The 22,500-nt window shown below is 35.5% G+C and overlaps 1 protein-coding gene across 1 annotated transcript in view; it reads left to right on the forward strand.

The window, feature by feature from the left end:
• LOC144977279 (centrosomal protein of 76 kDa-like) overlaps window positions 1-19,462 on the forward strand; it is a 20,440-nt gene extending 978 nt beyond the window's left edge. The window contains exons 2-12 of the mRNA XM_078922324.1: window positions 382-607; window positions 825-1,052; window positions 2,681-2,866; window positions 4,646-4,872; window positions 5,539-5,730; window positions 7,698-7,861; window positions 11,323-11,443; window positions 12,963-13,175; window positions 13,761-13,848; window positions 15,513-15,642; window positions 16,381-19,462. Coding sequence (XP_078778450.1) covers window positions 382-607; window positions 825-1,052; window positions 2,681-2,866; window positions 4,646-4,872; window positions 5,539-5,730; window positions 7,698-7,861; window positions 11,323-11,443; window positions 12,963-13,175; window positions 13,761-13,848; window positions 15,513-15,642; window positions 16,381-16,519 — 1,914 coding nt within the window. The 3' untranslated portion in view covers window positions 16,520-19,462. The remainder of the gene's footprint in view (window positions 1-381; window positions 608-824; window positions 1,053-2,680; window positions 2,867-4,645; window positions 4,873-5,538; window positions 5,731-7,697; window positions 7,862-11,322; window positions 11,444-12,962; window positions 13,176-13,760; window positions 13,849-15,512; window positions 15,643-16,380) is intronic.
• Window positions 19,463-22,500: the final 3,038 nt, after the last annotated feature.

Here is a 22,500-nt window from a genome sequence, read left to right on the forward strand (position 1 = left end):
CTGCATGACCCAGCGACAGACACTTCGACTGGATGATCTTAGGAAAAGCATTTTGCGAAGTTTCTTCTGTCCACACAGCAGTGATTGAATGGCTAATTCTGTTAGATCTGTCGGAAAATACACTGTAGAAAGTTTTTTTAAAAAGGTAGACCAGCACCTTACCCAAAGAGTGGTAAGCAATTTGTTTAACACAACATAAACTGGGATAAACTCCATCGGCTTTACTTTATGGCTCTAAAGAATTACATTTACTTTTTTTTTTTTTCATCTCATTATTTGCTTCATTAAAAAATTTTCAGTGTTGAATAATGTCTTGTTTGTTTAATGACCTTCTGAAAAGAAAAAAAAATGGTGTATTAATTATTTTGATGCTTGTTTCAGATGGATATCCAGAACCAAATTCGAGGCGTCATATCCAACATGGTGTCACAACAAAATGGCCACGATGAAGGAATTAGTGAACTAGAAGTGATGGAAAACTTGCGAGATAAAGGGGTTGTGGATGAGATTATGAGGCACATTCAGGTTAACTCTAATCAGAATGGCAAGCCATCATCTCACTTTACAGATGTAAACAAACATGTCAGTCAACAAAATGTTCAAAAAGGTAAAGTGATAAGACTATGTTGTAAAAAGTAGTGAATAAACATGAACAAAATTAGTTCAAAAAAGAAGAAAAAATGCATGCAGAACATTCTGTTAGATCTGTCGGATATTATTATTATTATTCAATGATTCTTTCTTTCTTTCATTTTTTGTCTATTTATTCAATCATTTATTTATATAGTCCTCATTATTTTAAATCTTACTTCTATTTCCAACAGCAAACATTGATCCATCTCGGCGCTACCTGTATTTTCTTGCCCAGGGAGGGAAAGCCTTTCTTGAGCAACTCGAGGATCCTCATGCCCCACCAGACCAGAAAGTAACGGCATACTTTACCGTCCATGTTTACTTCAGAAATCAGCGTTTTAGATCTAGACCTGTCCCTTGTGCATGTGACCCTGTGTTTGACGAAGGATTTTTATTAGAGCTACACAAAGAAGATGCTGGTCAGTAATTGTATAGAATAGTTCTTTTGATACGTCAGAAATTATTATTATTCCCGTCATTGTTCCCATATAATCAAAATTGGGTCAAACTGAGATGCTAAATATCAGCATATTGTTGGTACTTTTTACTCAAATCAAATTATTATTATTATAATATTATCAAAAGACTTCTATTTGTCTTGAAGAAAAATTTCAGTCTGCTTATAGGCAACATCATTCGACGGAAACCGCACTTGTTAGGGTTGTTAATGATCTCCTCTCTGTTATAGACAATGGTTCATGTTCTTTGCTGAATTTGCTTGACCTATCGTCTGCTTTTGATACTATTGATCCCAATCTTCTTCTCAAACGTCTTGAAATTACTTATGGCGTGTCTGGTGCAGCGCTTGATTGGTTTATGTCATATTTGTTTAATTGTAAACAGGTTATTACGGTGGATGAATATAGATCTGAGGAAATCTTTCTTGATTGTGGGGTTCCCCTGGGTTCAGTACTTGGACCCGTTCTTTTTGTTTTGTACGTTGGCCCTCTGTCTAAAATCATCAGAAGTTTCAGTCTGTCTTACCATCAATACGCTGATGATACGCAATTGTACTGCGTTTCCAATACGAGAAATTTACAAGAAGTATCAGCCAATAGTAAAAATTGTATCCAAATTGTTAAGAAATGGATGAATGAGAACAGACTGAAACAGAATTATGATAAGACGGAGGTGCTGTATGTGGGGAACAGGAAGTGGAAAAGTGAAACAGATTTGAAGTTGGGGGATGCCTCCATTAAAATTGTTGACAAAGTGAAAAACCTTGGCACATTCTTAGACTCTGGACTGTCGATGGAGCATCAGGTTAATAATTTGGTTAGATCTCTCTTTTTCCAACTAAAAAAGATTGCTTCCATTAGACGGTTCATATCTGAGGATGTGACCAAGCACCTGGTTGTGTCCCTCGTACTATCGTAATTGGATTATTGTAATGCTCTGTTGTTTGGCGTTTCGCAATACAATCTGAAACGTCTTCAGATTGTCCAAAACAGCGCTTCCAGACTAGTATTCATGAAACGTAGGTGCGACTCTGCCGGACCTCTACTTCATGACCTGCATTGGCTGCCTGTTGAGAAAAGGATTAAATTCAAAGCTTGTGTTTTAGTGTATCGTTGTCTTGAAGGTACTGCCCCTTCCTACCTTTCAGAACTAATTGAAAGATATTCAAAACCCCGCCCCTTACGTTCGGCCAGTGATTCCACAAAACTAGTTGTCCCTCGAATTCGGAAAAATGCTGGAATGAGATCCTTTTCTCATTTCGGACCCTCTATTTGGAACGCCTTACCGCAGAGCATTCTTGAAAAAGAATCTTTGTCTATTTTTAAACGTTAGCTTAAAACATATTGTTTCGATTTTAGTAGATGGTATGAGAAGCAAGATAGGTTTGGTTTGTGTTGTGTGTTGTGTTTGTGTGTATGTGTGTGTAAATGAGTATGTTTCAGCCAAAGTAATTTGTAATTTAAGCGCTTAAAGTCTGGTGTCTCGGAGTTATAGCGCTATATAAGTTTTCAGCATTATTATTATTATTATTAAAAGACATATCTCTCCTATGATTGAATACAGTTTCCTATATATTTTTCAATTTCAGGTGAAGCCGGTAAAATGGCTGACATTCCTTCACTGCTGTCATTTAGTGACCGAATTCATCTAGTCCTTGTTCAAACTGATGCTCAGGGGGAACAATCTTTGGTTTCCTCAAATTTCTTTGAGTGGCGTCCCTTGCTCACATCGAAGCAAGGTCGTATCAAGACATCTATAGAACTCATGGGAACTGGTAAGAGTTGTCAATTGTTACATAATGATTACATGGCAAAAGATTTACTGTAATTAAGAATACAGCTATGATCTTGACATTTATATTTGAATTTGAGATAAGTTTAAACACTGGCAGGAATTTTAAACTTCCATAAACGACATAACCATACTATTTGAAGATAAGGGAAGAAAAATGAAATTAAGGTAAAGAGTATATATTTATAAAGTTTCAGGAAATGACATTTTTAGTTTCCGCAAAAGACAGAAGTCTATAGAACTATAATTATACTCCTTTAATTTTGGAGCAAACCTTTTACTATAGCATAAGAGCAAAACATTATGAGGCATCCCTATTATCATCATTGCCTTTTTCACCCTGGGTCAAGATGTAGGCCACAGACAGTTTTCATCCCTCTCTATCTTGAGCTAACTTTTTTATCTCATTCCATGTCTTATCACTTCTTTGTAAATCAGCTTAACTCTTCTCTATGTTCCCCGTGACCTTTCCCTTGATCTTCTGCCCTGAGGGTTCCAGTCCAATATTTTCTTTGTCAGAGTGGAGTCATTCTTTCTAAGGGTGTGTCCAATCCACCTCCATCATCTTCCTATTTCCTCTCCCACTGGTTTTGCTTTGTTCTTTTCCATACTTCTTCGTTCTTAATTTTATCCATCCACTTTATTCTAAGTAGCTGTAGCTTATGCATGCACCTGTTTACGAAAATCTGTATCCTACTTAGACAAGCCTGCAATGCATTCCAAGTTTCACATCCATACAATAGGACTGACTTCACATTTTATTTGAAAAGTCTTAGCTTTCATCAAAGGGATATATCTTTGGTTCTCCAAACTTTGTTCAAAGATGTGAATACACTTGTGCCTTTCCTATCCGTGTTTTTCATCTCTGCTTCCATGTCTCCATCTTTGTCAATTATAAGAAAGTGTCTATATCTTCACATTCCTGATCTTTTACTTTATCTGTTCCCTTTGATGCGTAACTATCCTTAAGATTGCAGGGTGAATTCTTAAACCAATGGATTCCGAGAGGCTGTCTATAATTGTGGTTTTTAATTGCATCTGGTCCTGGGTGTGAGACAGAAGAACCAGATCATCTGCAAAATCCAGATCATCGAACTGTGTCCAGGGGGTCCACTGTATGCCATTTCTTTGTCTTTTGGAGGTTTCCTTCGTTAGCCAATCAATGGCAAGGATGAACAGGAAGTAAGCCAGTCTTAATTTCAAAGCTGTCAGAAAACTGGTTTTCATGTACAACCCTGCAACTTGTTCTTTCATTCCTTAATGAGGCTTACCAACTTCTTGGGGATTCCATAATGTGCCAGAATTTTCCACAATGTTGCTTTGTCAGTACTGTCAAAAGCCTTCTCGTAATCCAGAAAGTTGACAATAAGAGGAGAGTTCCATTCTATAGACTGTTCCTAGGACTCAAAGAGAGGCAATCTGGTCAGTGATTGAACGTTTTTTTCTAAACCAGCCTGTTCGTCCTGCAGTTTAGCATCTGTTGCATTCTTAATTGTCTCTAGAATAATAGGTTGAAAGCCTTTCCTGGAATAGAGAGAAGAGTGATAATTATTACAATTACTGAGGTCCCTTTTCTTTGGAAGCTTGACAAGATGTCCTTCTTTCCAATCCTTTGGGAATATCCCGTCATTCCAGATTTTCTCAAATAGTGGGTAAAGGGTCTCATTCAATCAAATATATATGCAATCAAACAAATTTATAAATATACATTCATGTTGAACTGGAGGGAGTTTTAACAACTGCCTTTTTTCTTTTTGTTCAGGGAGTGAGTCTAGAGTGCCAGTAGGAATTTTAGAAGTTCAACTTGAGCTTTTTCCCAAAATTACTCAAGGCTTGGAGGAAAATGTGGTCAAGGCTCAGCTAGACATGGAGCGCAGTCGGCAAGCAGACAGGGAAAGGTTGTTCTTGGTGTATGCAAAACAGTGGTGGAAGGAATATCTACAGATCCGGGAGTCACACCAGGAGAGATTGGTGAAGATTTTTGCTCAGGTAGGTTTTTGAATCGGGGAAAACATGGTGTGAAGTGTAATCTAATAAATTATCCACTAAAGGAACTCAAAGCACTTTACAAGGGGTCCCAAGCCAACAGAAACACTGAGCATGTATGGTAAGACGCGATGCCTGCAAGGGTTACTATGGTATGGGGATTTTTTCCAGCAGAGACAGTGCTGTTACTTGACAAGTAATTATTTTACACTCGAGGTCGACTGTTTTTTTTGGGATGTTTTTTTTCTTGTATTTTTTTTTCATACTTTGTCTGGCACCTTTCATACACACTTGTTCAGTTCTTTATCTTACACAGGTGCCTGCTCCTTAATTTCTTAATTTGATATAATCATTTTACACCCGAGAAGGTGAAAATATGTGAGTAAAGAGCCTTTGGACCGCTATCCATAGCAGGATTCGAAACTTGAGACCTTTGGTCTCAAGCTGAGTGTTTTACCAATAGACCACAAGCCACAAATATTTCATAGAGCATTTGAAGCACATAGAATATTATGAATCCTTAGAAACGTACTATATAAATATTCATATTTCTTTGTTTATCTTTTTTGTGTTTTTTAAAAATTGTGATGATCTTTTTGTCATGCACACAGGCTATCGATGAGGGCAAGCATCTGCCTTCAAACATCTATTTTACTTTTCTTCCTCTAGGATGAGAATGGAATTAAAAGACCGGTGTGTTCCTTCATCAAGCCACTCCGAGGTGGTCGCTTGCTAGATTCCCCTCGACAAGCTGCTCGCTTTGTATCGTTGATGCACCATGAGAAATTGCCATCCCTGGGTGGAGGTGACAAGGTGGAACAGTGGACAAATACGCATGCCTTTTTGTGTCGGAATAGAGGGGTGAGTAGAATTTGCTGTGGTCATTAGATTGTGGTCAATCTATAACCAGAAGTAAGATAGTTTGATATTTCAGCTCAGTTAAGTCTATTTCTTTGATAAGAGTTTGAATGAATGGGTGACAAGGTGGAGCAGTAGCAGTGGATGCATGCCATTTTGTGTCAGAATAGAGGTGAGTAGAATTCACTGTGGTCATTAGATTATGGTCAATGTGTCACTTTCAGCTCAGCTTTGTCTATTTCTTTGCTAAGTTTTGATGAGACTTTGAATGCATGTCTGATGGATATGCAATGATCTTATTGGAAAAAAATGCCCTTTTACATGGCACAGCAAGGCGTGCGTGTATCTGCATTCTTAAAAGGAATATAAATAATCCATCAAACATCTCAGTACTAGCATCATATGTCGGGGAAGGATGTTTTGTAAAACAGTTAGAGCATGTTTGTACTACATATATAATTATATTTGCCATTTTTTACAAAAGCAACAAGTTGATAAGAAGCTTGATGGTAACATATACAAATTAAAAGTGGTTTTCTTATAAATCCTTCTATTCTGCATGGATTTAATTCAAAAGAAACTAACAGAAAAAAAGTTATTGTAACTAACTGCTGTGTGGCATTTATCTGCTTGTGGGACAGAAAAATAGTTTTCATTTGTCAAAGATGTTGATTAGATCTACGTCACAACTAGGTATTTTGTGATGTCCTTCTCCATGAGATATAATTTGTTTTCCTCAGGTTCATTCAATAGCTCAAAGCTTTTTTGTTTTTCCATCTGATGGAGCCATTTCTTAAGCCAAAAAATAAAAAGATAGGGAGCCTGGATACTTAGCTGGTATAGGATGCCTCAAATGAGATAAGACCATTTGATCTCGGGTTGAGTCTAATGTTTTTTCTGACCCCCTGCAGTGGCTGGGACTTAGTGAAAAATACTTTATGATAAACTATCATCTTATTCTTACTTACTTATCTGAACCAGCGACCACCTGAGCTCTAGCCCTTCGGTCTTGTGCCATGACGTAGAAGTTAGACGTCTTTTGTAGTTGTTCCAGGCTACTATAAAGTGTGTTACTGATGCTTGGATTTGGTGGGAGGAATGTGCATCTCATCATCTTATCCAAAGGGTTGTAAGCAGTGCTTCAGAAACCAGGATAAACTCCAGCTCCACAAGCCTTACTTAAGCTCATTCTACTCTCAGCATAATCAATTGTTTAAAGGTCTCTGACTTAAGAGTTCATTATTGCCATGATTCTATAGCGGGAACAAAATTGACGTCACTCAGCTCTTTGTTATTGTTTTTAGCCAGCCATTTTAAAGAGTAGTTCTCACTGAATTGTATTAATCAAACTATAAATGGTCAAAGTTACGTAATAATCTGGGTGGTGGATGCATACATGCCGAATCTTACGAATTTTTTGTAATTTTACGAATTTTAGACAATTTCATGGCCAAATATGATATTTTATGAAAATTACGAAATTTTAATTCTTAGTAATACTTAAATGATAATAAAAATAATAATAATAATGATAAGAAGAAGAACAACTACTACTACTACTATTACTACTACTACTACTACCACTACTACTACTACTACTACTACTACTACTACTACTACTATTACTACTACTACTACTATTACTACTACTAAATAATGATGATGATATTAATAATAATGATGATAATAATAATAATAATAATAATAATAATAATAATATTGTGGTTGTTCATACACAATTTCAGAAATTACGAATTTCCTTGTCAAATTACTAAAAATTGACATTAAAATTACTAAATTTGAAGTTTTCAATTTTGCAAGTCTGTGGAGGTTGTGAACTTTTTAAATAAATGCAAAGCATCAATGCAACTAACCCCTTGTGTCATCATCATTTTGTTGTCATGATTCAATTAAATGCCATTATTTTACTTCCTATTCATTATTGCTAACTTCCCATTTTACTCCATCAGGACTGTGAGGATCATGCCACACTTCTATGTAATCTGTTGTTGGGGTTTGGTCTTGATGCCTATGTCTGTGTCGGCACAAAGGTCAAGGGGTCACTACACGCCTGGGTGATGACTATCAGTGCTGATGGACTCATCACATTCTGGGAAGCTCTCAATGGACACAGGTGAGTAGAGGAATGGATTGTTACTTAAAATTTGTGGATTATGAATCCGTCGAGTCGATGGCCGAGTGGTAAAGTTTCTTGTCTTCTCAATCAATGTTGAGAAGAGGCAGAGGCTGGATGTGTGACATTGATCACAACATAAGTTTAAAGTCTGTTGAATTTTTAATTCTTGTGACACAGAAAATTCATTTATATTCCACATTCAAAGAAAGCAAAATTCAAGAGAGTTTTTTTTTTGTTGTTTTATTTGGGGGGGGGGGGGGGGGGGTGTTTCAGCACAGTTTAAATGATAAAGGTGTCTTCAAGAGCAAATAATAATAAAAAGACAAAATGTATATAAAAGTTCATACATAAAGAGACAAGAGGTTGGAGGGATTTCAAATGATACATTGTAAACCAAATTTAAATGAAAAGAAAACAGTTGCCTGTCCTCTTGTGATTCTTGTTTGTGTGTGTGTGTGTGTGTGTGTGTTTTTATGGTTATTATTTTGATGTAATTTACTAACAGCAAAACAAATCAAAATAAACAAAATTCAATGTTTGTGCAGACACATAATGGACTGGAATACTATACATGTTTTACAGAAATCCTCAAGGATGATGAGAAATAGCCAACTAGGTTTATGAGAATGTCTCAGTCCTCATTCCTAGAGTATCTGTCCATCTGAGAACCCAATTTCTTTTCCAAGATGGACTAATTGTGCGGCTATGTGGTCTAGTGGTATGACTCTCGCCTTTGGATCGGAAGGTCCAGGGTTCGAGAACCGCTCTGAGCACATAGTTAAGTCTTTTGAAAATGATCTTTACTCACATTCTCTCACGGTACTCAGGTGTAAAATGAGTTGCTGGCTGTTAATATGGAGATAAAGATAAAGGGAGTAAATCTGACTCATGAATGAACAACACAAAACAAACGACGTTTCGGCCTTTGGCCTTTTTCAAGTAAACCCAAAATACATATATATTTTTATATTAGATTGTCATAATAATATAGGTGAACATTTGTAAATGTGTGTGTGTGTGTGTCCCTAATACTGGGTGTGGTTCCTGACCTCCCATAGTGGGCAGGGAGGTACATACTGTGTCTTCTATCCCCCTATGTCTGTTTTCCAACATGCTTTCTGTCTTTGTCTTGGAATGAGATTACTTGGTTTTGTCCTGGCCGTAGCCGGATACCCTGGCTGGGAGGGAAACAGTCAAATGTTAGTTGTTTTGGGAGATGATATTTTTTCCTTGTAAATCATCTCTCTGTCATGCACTGTATTATGTTTTGTTTATGTATTATATATGATTTGTAAACATTTGAGTGTATTCCTCTTAGTGGGGACCTGTGCTTGTGTCTGGATGAGAATTTAGGTGATCACAAACTAAGTACACTGATAGTGTGCTCTTGAAATCTACATCTGTTCCCTATTTGAACCAATTCCCCTTTGTCTGCCTTATTCTTAGATACTTTAATTGTAATTCTAGAACTTGTTACTATCCTATTTTCTTCCTTTTTACTGGCACTGATATGACCTGAATGTGTTGCAAGCGCCGTAAAACCCTTAAAAACAAACAAACATGCTCCCTAATGTGTCACTTTGTCAGATGCACGATTTCCCCATTTACGACGCAGAGATCATGATTATTTGTTTTTAACTCCTATTTTTATAAGTTACTATTCTTGAAATAAAATAGAGGTTATTTCCCTTTTTCTATCCATTTGTATTGATCCTTACTTACAATCTTTTGTCACACAGGGAAAACCTAGAAAATACCCAATAGCCACATAAATACAGTAATTTCTTCCATCATGGCACTGAATTTCATCATATATATGACTGTTCGTATAACAATCTGAACTCAGGGGAGGACACTTATTCATTCAAATTGATCAAATTGACTTTTTTGACATCATTATGTTTTGGAGCTGTCATCTTTGTATCAACATATTTTAGAAAATGATTGTTTATGTTTAGTCAATGATTGCAGACCTGGGTAACGTTTCTGAGTAGGACTTTCTATATTTAGAAAAATAATGGATTTGTTGCACGTTATTTCCAGTCATTTCAAGCTTTCCTTTAAATGTCATTCATGACTTTGCTTTGCTAGGGGAAGCAATTACATGTTTATTTTTAGCTGGTTTCATGTCATAGCAGAAAATACCTACTACCAAGTTGGTGTCAAGGAGGGGGTGATGAGGACATTGTGTCGTGCTTGATTTATTTTTGGATATAAATCTTTGATTTGAGTTCAAAAATAGAACAAAATTAGTGTTTACCTTAATAGAATAGAATTTTACTTTACCCAACCTGCTCTTTTATTTTAAGAATTTTTTTAACCTAGTGTAAAAAAATAAGATAAAAAGCTATAGATTACTTAAGCATTTAACTGGCCATTTAGTTTGTTTTAAAAAAATTAAAAACAAGGAAAAGGCTGAACATTGATTATAAAAGTTCGAGACTTTTTGTTTCAGAGTTTCATCCTTTCCCGTCTCACTTCCCAAACCCTCCCCTCCCAAAAAAAATCAAATCAAATCGTGACTCTTTGTGTCTCCATTTTGGATAGTGTTTTACTACTTTAACTGCTAGCTTTTTTTTCAAGTAATCATTTCTCCCATTATTCACATGATTCTAATATAACAGTTGTCACTACAAAACATAACAGTTTTCTGCATAAGAGGAGGGACGGCAATATATGACAGGCTTCAGTGAAGCCCAAAGTTGGATCAATATTACTATTACTGCTCTCTTAGTGCAAACTGTACGCCCTGATATCTGGCATATAGAGTAATGGCCAACTGTGCCAGTGAAAGCTATAGGAAATGTTTATGTTATTGTTATGATGATAAGGAAATCAACATCATTAAACTGTCATTAATCCACTTCCCTGTATCTAAAGATAATTTTGTTAATTATCTTTGATTAATGTGCATACCCAATAACCTTCCCTTATCAAATTTTGTCTATTTGAATTCCATCAACAACAACCATTGAAAGTTATAATCATTTTTTCGTGAGGTTTATCCCCCTTCATGTCTTATTTCCTGACGTCAAGAACTGATAGATTCTCTATTATGTGACAATTGATTTGTTTTGACAATATGTCAAAACAAATGTAGGTTTTAAAATGTCAGAAATAATGACTTTGAATCACTTTGACCTATTCATATTATGACGTCAATATCTAAACCTTGCACTTGTCTTGATCTCATTCAAAAGGTGAAAAAAAACAACTGATTTTTCTTTGTGAATATTGCGTCATAAAAAAAAGATCAAAAGATGTGTAGGTTACAAAGCAGAAATAGAAAAACAAGAAGGGATCATCACAAAGAAACAGCATTTTTTTTACTCCTCCCTTATCACATTAATCTAAGAAAAAAGTGTTTGTTTTTTTGTTTTGTTTTGTTTCGTATTTGTCTTGTTTTGTTTTTGTTTTTATTTTCATGTTTTGTGTTGATTTTTTTCTTGACCAATCAGGTTCGTCCATGAACCCATCAACCCAAATGCTCCCCCGATGTCCAAAACTCACCGTCCGAAATACCCGTACAAGACAGTGGGCTGTGTCTTCAATCACAAGTCATTCTTTGCCAACAACCAGGTCAGTTCTCAGGGGAAATGTAGCTTATATAGCCCATCAGGCTTAAAAGAGTAGTTTATAGCCAGTTATGTTTACAGTCATTCTTATTCAGAAGCAGCAAGAGGAGGGGGGGGGGGGAGGTGTGAGAAGAGAAAGAGATAACAGAATCAAGGACGACTGAAATGTCCATTTAACCAATCAAGAAATATGCAGCAGGTTGCTAACTAAGCCAACATTGACCAGTCTCTTCCCCCCGATTTACCAAATTTTCAAATTTTTGTCTTTGAAATCACCCTTTATTCAGTATATGTGAGGCGCTTTAGGGCAATGGTCCACATGTTGGAAGTACTTTTGAGATGTTATGGCAAATAAAAGATGTTTTGGGATTTTCTGATGAAGATTGAGATTTCCCAATAATGTGATAGTTTGTTTATTTTTGGTTACTTTAACTGAATATTTAAAGTAAAATTTGCAAATTGAAAAAATGTTTTTTTTTTGTTTTTTCTGAGGTCACTATAAACATTAAAATAACGGTAAGTAAACTTTGAAATCGTTTTTTCTCAAAACGACTTTTCTCCAGATTGTCTACTTTTTAAATAGCTATAAATCTGCCAATTTCAAACATATTTTCATTGATTAAGTGGCAAAAACTTGAGAATAATATACTTTTGAACACTGCACCAATAAAACAATTTTCACATAATATGACATGAATACCCTTTCCACAAAGCACCTCATGGAATTAGAATTGAAAGAAGATGAAAAATGTCAGCCTTTCATGTTTGTCATTTGTACTGAAGTGTTGCCAGAATTGATAGATCTAATTCATCATGCTTCAAATTGTGGCATAGATTGCTCAACAGTAATCTGTCTCGCCTTGTAGAAAAGTCAAGTGATGCTGATAGGTTACAATGGTCACAAAACTGTTGATTCCCAGCATTGTAGCCCTTGGGTAAGGCACCTTACAGACGTTACCTCACTCCATTCAGGTGTTAATGAGTACCTGGCTGTAGGCAGTGATGGATATTGTGAGAGCGTTAGTACAAAATCAGATGACTATCAGGTGACTTGTAGTGTGTGAGATGGAATTTTGGTCTCATATGGCTTACTGGGAGGATTTATTAAGCAGTTTAATGCTCATTGAGACTCCCTGGGAATTCCCTTTTTAAATATTCATGATTACTTCACTTTATTCAGCTATGTGGTCTTGTGATGTGACACTTGCTTTCGGATCGGAAGGTCCTGGGTTCGAGCCTCACTCAGTGTATAGTTGAGTCCTTGGAAATGGCTCTTTACTCACCTTACTCAGGTATAATATGAGTACATTGTTGTTTCTGTTGGAAAAAAAATTGTAATATAGCCTAGGAGGCGTCACGTCTTGTTCTACTTATTACGTGTTGCTGTTGGTCATGGACCCTTTGGAAAGCGTTTTGAGCACATTTAGTGGATATTGCGCTATATAAAAGCTCAAGTTTTTTTAGTTTTTTTTATATTCAATTGTATGTTTGAAATTAACATCCCTCTTCCACCCCCAAAACAGCCAACAGACATTGTGGAGGTGTGTCACTTTGACCTGCATAATGAAGCCCATTGGAAGCCCATGTCAAGCGATGCTCTGGTCTCTGTGTGTGGGTCTGGGATGTGCCCCGCATGGCCCACCCCTCCACCTCTGTCGCCATCCTCCCTAGACTCGGCCCTTGTGTCTAATGATTTGGAGCAACAGCTTAGAGTGTTAGTGATGGAACACAGGCGGGTGAGTCCTTTGTGGGTCTGAGGCTCAAAGATGCAATGTGTCTCATCTTAGTGCTAAAGTCAAATGATGTTGAGCATGATCAATGACTGGATGGGTGACAATTGTTGCAAAACCATGGCACTGTCATTATGTCTTAGGGTAAGGCATTGTACACATGTCACCTTGCTATAGACATTTATTGACCCAGTGATGAAAAGGCGCATTATAAATGTCATGTATTATTATAAGACACGCTTCTACCAAAATAATGACTTATGGATGATTTTACAATGTGAAATAGAAATTTAGTTCCATATGGCCTGCTGGGAAATAAATGAAGCATTGTGAGACTCATTCACCGCAGTGAAAATAAGTTGGATATAGAGTATCAATAAACTTCCTCTACAATGCCTATTCCGTTTTGGGCAAATTGTTCTAATTCAATTCTTCTTTCTGTTATTCAATATTTCACTTGCAAATCAATTCCTCCTACAAAATGCCTGTGGCTTACTTGAAGTGGTATTATTACTTCTTTGATACCGTCAATAATACGTCTAAAGTGTGCCTAATATGTTCAACTCTACATTGTTAATTTATCATCCCCAGGACCATGGTTTGACAACACTCTGGGACAACCAGTTGAGTTACATTCTGACACCAGCTTTGGCTGCTTACGAGACAGAGAGAGTCACAGGTCAGTACTGCCAATGATTACTAAATGTGATAGTTTGACAAGTACATCTAAATGTGATAATCTGACAAGTACATCTAAATGTGATAGTCTGACAAGGACATCGAAATGTGATAATCTGACAAGGACATCTAAATGTGATAGTCTGACAAGGACATCTAAATGTGATAATCTGACAAGGACATCTAAATGTGATAATCTGACAAGGACATCTAAATGTGATAGTCTGACAAGGACATCTAAATGTGATAGTCTGACAAGGACATCTAAATGTGATAATCTGACAAGGACATCTAAATGTGATAGTCTGACAAGGACATCTAAATGTGATAGTCTGACAAGGACATCTAAATGTGATAGTCTGACAAGGACATCTAAATACATTTTTACTTTATATCGATGAATTAAGATTACTGCCAACCTCTGAAAAAGAATTTAATCTGACACTTCTTTGAAATGGTATTTTAGATGTCTTTGAAGTCTCGGGTTTAAGAATTTTAGACAAGTTTGGTTTTCATCTTCAGTCATTGATATTTGAAGTAATAAATTTTAAGCCAAAAGATAAATAGGTGTTTTGCCCTGTGTACAAGCTCTTATTTTGTTGTTGTTTTTGTTTTGTTTTTTTTAGAATCTGATAGTATGTATTTAATGGTAATGTTGAAGAAAGACTAAATGTTTTGTGTGTTTTTTTAAATTATTGACACATTTCAGGTTTTAACCCATTGCTGGCCGGGCATAATCTGAAAAAATGTCTTTTGCAGACCATGCGAGGGGAGATAACTCTTCCAAATTGCATAGTGCACTTCATTAAAAAATTCATTGCAAGAATGTGAGGCATGCTAGAAACAAAACAAAAGCTGTTTTGGAAAGAAGAGTGAATGGCCTTTAATTTGATGTATTGTTTTGGACTATTCATTTATATTTTGATTTGAAAAAAAAATGTTAAAGTTGAAAAATATGTAATAATATTAGAACACATGAAATCCATTGTCAATGTCATCAAAATACGCATCCAACTCAACCTCAATGTCTGATTCAGTGTCTGAATGAGCACTATCATCGTCACTATCCAATAAAAAACGTTGATCATGCCCGAGAATCAAGGAATTCAAACGCCATTCCAGCAGAACGGAAAAAAAAAAAAAAAGGACGTTACCACAACCGATTTGGTCGACAAACTTCAAAAAATCATAGCAGACAAACAAATTGAGATAAAAACGATCGGGAAATTTCTAGTTTCACTTTCACTCTTCCTCTACTTTCGTTTTCTAAATAAAAAGAAGTGGTTCTACACACGTTTATAGTTTGCGGGTTCAAAGATGCTGGGTACCTAGCGGGCGATATCGGGCGATTTGAACTGTTTGAGATGTTTTTTGAGCATGCGATTTGGGTCGCAATGGGTTAATAACCGCAAAGCTATGTAAGATTTCATCAAACGTTTTTTTTTTTTTGCGATAGGTGCAGAATCTATTTAAATTAATTTTAATTGATACAAATTTTAACACCGTGCACCCTTTGGTAGCTGAATTATGATGTCATGAGAAGAAAAGGGTACATATGGTTAAAAACCATTTGATGAAATCTTGCATAGCTACCAAGTTATTCAAACCTGAAATGTGTCAATAATAATAAAAAAAAAATAACACTGTATTTGTTTCATATTTCAGGAATCACAGCAGGCAATGAAGAGTTCCAGGATGCGGTGAGACAGGCAGTGCCAGATGGACAGACGTTTAAAGGTTACCCAATTCAGTTTACCCATCGAAATGCCCGTAAAGCTTTTGTCACGTGTCTAAGGTATAATGCATGTTTTTATGAGAATTTTTTTTTTTGGTGAATTTCCCTTACTAAAAGAAAACTTGATTTTGGATCCAATCAGTTTACTCATCATGTACAACTTGCCAACTCTATCTTTATATAATAGCCCTTGATTGATTTTTTTTTTCTGTTGTTTTTTATCATGAAGATATTTATAAAACCACTTGGACCGATGTGCACTTATTTGTAGGTCTGATAGCCTAAATTGTTATGGTCTCATTGTTGCAATGGAATATTATCCATTACAATAATCCAATTAAACCCATAGATGTGTTTGGTTATCAGAACTGTAAATGATTGCAGACAGACTTGGACCTTTTTGTTATTCGTTGTCTTAGCTGTATTTTAAAAAGACCCACCTTTGTGGGGGGGGTTTTTTTGTTGTTTTATTTTATATTTTTTTTTTGGGGGGGGGGGGAGAATTTTCTTTGTTATATACATTTTTAATCAAAAAAAAAACAAAACAACTAAACTCATTGATTAATTTTGATCTATGTTCTTAAATTTGAAAACAAAATAAATGTTATAGTGTTATGTGTGTCATACTAAATTCAAAAGTCTTAAAACCTTTTTCTTTTCTTCTCTTTTCTTTCTTTTTTTTTTTACGTTTGTGTGTGTAAGCAATTCGACCTTTTCCTTTTTCTATTTTTTTTTTGTTTTGTTTTGCTTGTTTCTCCAGACAAACGTTTTTACACATTTTGATATTTGTTTCCTCAGAGCCCCAGTGTGTGAGGAGATCATCAATTGCCGAGGTGACCAAGTCCGTCTGGCCATTCGAGTACGAGTGTACCCATACCCAGAGTCTACTTGTGCCACCTGGATCATGTTTGCATGCAAGTACAAGTCTGTCATCTAGGAATGGCTATGGTGGAAATGATGTCCATGATGTTGCAGCGAGACAGACTTCTGCAAAATGGCAAATTTAGAACTGTCTAGGATTGATGAACGAGTCTTGTGCCATCTCTCATCTAATAATCATTGCCTTATAGGACGTTATAAACAACCCCCTTGTGCAAATGTCACTTTACCATTGAAGGGTAATACCTATGAATTCCAAATATTTTAAAACTGAGTATAACTAAGTACCATAGATTTAACTTGTCAAGCATATTCACGCTGTGCATGGTCGTCCATGGATAAAACGTTAGAATATTGTGTGATATCATTGCCCTTTTTACTATCATCTTCGTTCTTCTTAATATGATCAATTAGTTTCTACTTTTGGATGGTTATCATTGTTGATTTATCCCGCAGATATTTCAATTACACATCTTGTCAGATTACAAAAAAAAAATCCCAAAAACACTCATATCCTCTTTTTTTTTTTTTAATGATAAATATCCTTATCTTCATCTTTTTTATCATCACTATCATATTCCTCATCACCATCAACACCATCATCTTGATCATCGCCGTCAACACCATCCTCATCACCACCACCATCATTATTATCATCACCTTATCATCATCACCATCATCGACATCATCATCATTATCATCATCTTCATCGCCATCATCACCATCATGATCAACACCATCACCATCATCATCATGACCTTCATACTCATTATTAAACAAAACCCCAATTCCTAGAGCATGATTAATTGTGGACCAAATATGTGACCCACCACCTCAAAATGGTATAGTATCAGGGTGACTCAGATGTTAAAAATTTGAAATATAGTGAAAAAATATGAGTCTCGGATGACATTGATAAGTTTTATTGAGCGCAATAAATAGAATTTCTTAAAGTGACAAACACTGTGATTCCACATTCCTTTTCATTTTATCTTTAAAAATGACTTTTTGACATTTGCTGTACTCTTGCGTAAAATCATTTTTAAAGAATAGATCACATCTTGATAACTTATAGTATTTCTAATCTATCAAAAATCAGATTTTTTTTGTAAAAGTGATGCTAAGCTTGAAGCTGTGGACTGTAAAAAGTAATGATCAAGAATGAATATAACAGCTGTAAAAAAATGAATTACCAAACACGGCACGTTTCGGATCCTTCTTCAGTCAATAACATCAACAAAAAACGTTAATACATCACTCAAAATCCAGACAGAGATACAATGAAATATTTGGCATGTCTTGTCTGCAAGTAAATTTTTGTAGAAATTTTTTGTAGTCACCTAGCCTTATTTTCTACTCCTTTAAATAACGTACCTCCTTGTACATTTGTAGATATTGTATTTTTACTTTTGATGCAACTCGAATTACCACGAATTAGATAAGAAAAGTAATTGATATGCTCCTCACCTTTTGAATATTTCTCTTCAAAGATCTAGAAGAAGAAAATAAAACAATTGTTATTATTGGAAAATAAATACTGCTCTGAACATGTATGTTTACGTTTTACTGATGATTGCTCCGTTTTGTCATGGTGGCTCGACACATTTTATATTGTGTCATTTGAACTCCCTTGTGATTTGTTTACTTAATTCAGTGAAATGGAAAGAGTTATAAAATCTGAATGTTTTGTCTTTGTGTTGTTTTTTTCTTTTTTAATCCTCCTTTAATCCGGCTTTGAGTCCACGGAGCAGTTGGATTTTTATTATGATGGAAAGTACTTTGTTAGTATCAAGTAGCACAGTCAATTGTAACTATCTGTTTTCAGGCTACAGATGATATTTTTTAGTACATGGGCCTGTGTTTTTTCTCTTGTATTTAAAGCAAGGGTAAATTGTGTGAAACAAAGAGCATGTCTACCTAAAGAAATAGAATGACTTAAAAAATGATAACTGCTAAAGGGTATGAAAGAGAGAAGTTGTAAATATTGAATTGTTCCGTCTTCCATGACGAGAAATTGTACTGTTTGGTGTTTAAATGATGATAGTATAGATTTTGTCTGCATCAGAGATCTTAATGTGTGTATGTGTGTGCATATGCCTATGTGTATGTATTGAAGAGAGATAGAAAGAGTGGAAGGGGAAATGTGTTATAGTGTGCTGTGTCTCCTTCCACCTAGAACTCTTTTATTTCTATTTTTTATTGGAGATTCAATCAGCATAATTTGACTCAAATGCTCTTACTTTATTATTTTTCCCCATTGTGTAAAGTGAAGATGCACACATGTATTTATATCTAGACTTTTCTCCCTCCGACACATTGACGTCATCAATCAACCCACCGGAACAAAGAGATTCATTGGCATAATCGTTTTAATTTTGTCTGTATGTATCCATATCAAAGATTGTGATATTTTATATTTTCAACTTTATTATCATTTATTATTTACATTTCTTATAAATGAGAATTCCAAACTTCTCCATTTATCTCAATAACCTTATGATTCAAATCTTCATTATATTGTTTTCATTTAAAAAAACAACTTTTGTTTGATTTTGTTTGTTTTTGTTTATTTGTATGTTTTTTTTAATATATATTGTGTAGAACTGATTGTGTTATTAATAATATGCAGTAAGTCAAATGTGCCACACATTGAAACAACTTTTTAAAAAAAAAATTAGTTTAGCCATAAAACTATTACTTCATGTCTTAACAAATTAAGATGGTCCCCAGTTAGAGCTTAACCTGTTTTTATGTGCATGAGGTATGTTCAGATGTGTGTGTGTTTGTGTGTGTGTGTGAGAGAGAGAGGGGGGGGGGGGGTCCGTTCTTAACAATAAACGTTACGGTGTGACGTTTATTTTTTCTCCTGATTGATTTTTATTTCATTTATGATCTCCATTGTATTGTTGATGTTGTTGAAATGTGATGCCAAGTTTGTTATGTTAGTTTGTGATATCTTACTGATTTAGCCAAATACTTAATAAACTGTTTTTAAGATGAACAGGGATTAGTTGTGTTTTTAAGTATTATCTAATTTTAGTTTCTTTCTTTTTTTAAATTTTGTTTCTTCTGTTTAGTTTATTTATTTATTTGATTAATTATTGTATTTATTTATATATTTCTGGGTGGGGTCCTTTGACCTCTCATGGTGGGCAGGTGATCATTTGCTGTGTCTTCTATCATCTGTTTACCGAGTTGCTTTCTGTCTTTGTCTTGGATTGGGATTGTTTGATTTTGTCCTTGTTCATGCTTGAGTCCTGAGCTGAGAGGGAAACAGTAAAATCTTTAGTATTAGTTTTGGGGGATGATTGTTTTTCCTTGTAAATCATCTCTCTGTTATGTATTGTGAGGTATTTTTATGGGATATATTTTGTAAACCTTTGAGTGTATTCCTCTCAGTGGGATCCTATGCTGTTGTATGGATGAGACTTTCAGGTAATCTCAAACTAAGTACACTGACAGTGTGCTCTTGGAATCTACATCTGTTCCCATTCTGAACCAGTCTTCTTTGTCTTACGTTTTGTGGGGTACCTTTATTTGTAATTCTAGAATTATTTCACTATCTCATTTCTCATTTTCTTCCTTTTTTACTGGCGTTGAAATGACCTAAATGTGTCGCAAGCAAAGGTTAAACCCTTAAGAACAGAACAAGAACTATATATTTATTTTTTATTATTATTATTCTTTTTATTCTTTATTTTGTTGTCATTAATATTGTTGTGGATGTTGATGTTATTGTTTCTGAATTAGGAGAGAAATCTATTCTTCAGACTTTTTTTTTCCACCTTTCAATTTCGATGATTGTTTATTAAAGTTCTAGTTGAAAGAATAATTATTGGCAACCAATTGGATCCAGTAGTCTGATGTCACGTCGCCCGGCAACGGTGGCCATCTTGGTTCTCAAGAAAATCATTACTTTTTATTCTTCATGCTGGCTAGAACTTTTCATATGTCTTGTGATATCAGAATGTGTAAAAGTCAAAACATGATCAAATTTATGTTTTTTTCCCTCTGGATACCCTTTTATGCTAGCCGGAGAAATATTTCATACGGGCGTCCGCCATTTTCCCGATAGTTTAGAGCCAGTGTTACTAAGTTACCATGCGTCATTAGGAAGGAAGTGACGTTACGACTGTTGAAGAGTATTGGCAAGGGCTTTCGTAGAAAGAATTCATTACAAAATTTTGGGAAATGATAGCGGTGAATGGAATTTCTTGAAGAATGGGGAACAGTGCCCGATGGGCCAATGGCATCTACATGGATACCGCTACATCATTCGTTTTTGTCCTTTCCTTGTAACCTCGTATGCTTACTCGAGAATAAGACCATTGGAGTCTTTTGCTTGAAGGGATTCAGTAAAATGAAGGTATGTTTTTGTCTTGCATATTTTACTCTTTTCTTTCCTCTCGTGTTTCCTTTTGAATATTCCCAATCTGAGTCAGTTGGTTTATATGAAGAATAAGAAGAGAGATTTTCCCCTATCAATATATTATTTCTTTGTTGTAAATATGTCTTGGTTGTATCCCTAATGACCGCATCCTTTGCTAGAGTGCTGGAAGTTTTTTTTGGGCTCAAAATTGTCTCAATGTAGTCGCACAGATGCATTGATTTTGGATTCCTCTTTTGTTCTCTATTTGAACGGTTTCCCCTTTTGTATTTTTCTTGTGTGCTTGTTATGGTCAGCGCTATAAAGCTATATAGTATATCAAGAAAGGGCGATTTACTGACAAGGTATTAACTTTTTTTTTTTACGTGACCACTATTGTTGCCTTGGCTCTTGTGATACTTTGTGTATTTAAGTTTCATGTCATAACCAATCTTACAATCCGACGAAATGGATGAGGTCTACTGACCTCCCATGGTGGGCGGAGAGCTTACTTTTACCGAGTCTTTTATGCACGTATATCTGGTTTCATTTTCCACTTTTCCCTAATTCAGCCAGTCCCCTTTATCTTACTTTTTCTTTGGTGCTTTTAACTTAAGATCTAAAACTTTTACCCTATTATCTTCCTTTTTACTGGCATCGAAATGACCTAAAGGTATCACCACCACCGTAAAATTCCTGAAAACATAATATAACAAATCAGTCGTAAAAGTAGGTGATGGATTCAAGAAACGGGAGTTTATAGCAAAGCGCTCTCTCTCTCTCTCTCTCTCTCTCTCTCTCTCTCTCTCTCTCTCTCTCTCTCTCTCTCTCTCTCTCTCTCTCTCTCTCTCTCTCTCTCTCTCTCTCTCTCTCTCTCTCTCTCTCTCTCTCTCTCACAACCACACATTCTTCCACTCACCCACCCATACATGCAGACATTCGTACGTACATACATACATTCATACAAATATACATACATGCATGCATACATACATACGTACGCGCGTACATACATACAAACATTCATACATACATACAATGCATGTAAACATTCGAGTGTACATCTCTTCTTACCGACCCATACAGACACAGAGAGAGAGAGAGAGCATCCCATTTTCTTGTGGTGACATTTCAACACAAGTAAGTTGACATCGATTTTCCTTTCTCCGTTAAAATCCAGACGATTATTAACATTTACTTAGTTCAAATTTACCCTGTATTCTCCAAACGCCACGCATTCCGTACATCATCAATATGTTGCAATATCCACCAATGACAACCCATAATATTTGATATTGCCAGTTAACTGCCCGTACTCTAGAAATACTCGTATATAAAGATTTGGCCAGAAAACTCTTCCGTCAAATATCGATCGATTTGAATGACCTTCATATTTGAAAAACTCTCAAACCTGGGACTTCGCGAAGTCACAGGTTTGTGAGTTTTTTTCAAGATGGAGGTCATTTAAATCGATCGATATTTGAAGACAGAATTTTCTGGCCAAATTTTTAAATACAAGTTTTTCCAGGGCACGGCAGTTAATTAGAACTACGTCACCAAAGCTGCGTAAACTGACAAAACACCTTGTTAAAAGTATTGTTAGAAGATATTTTGACTTCATATTTAAATCGATCCACAACCTGTCAAAAAGTCTCAAACTTTCCAGAAATCTT

Source organism: Berghia stephanieae, chromosome 7 (genome assembly GCF_034508935.2).
Source record: "Berghia stephanieae isolate SIO BIC M18660-M18661 chromosome 7, UCSD_Bste_1.3, whole genome shotgun sequence".
In the NCBI taxonomy this organism is placed as follows: domain Eukaryota; kingdom Metazoa; phylum Mollusca; class Gastropoda; order Nudibranchia; family Aeolidiidae; genus Berghia; species Berghia stephanieae.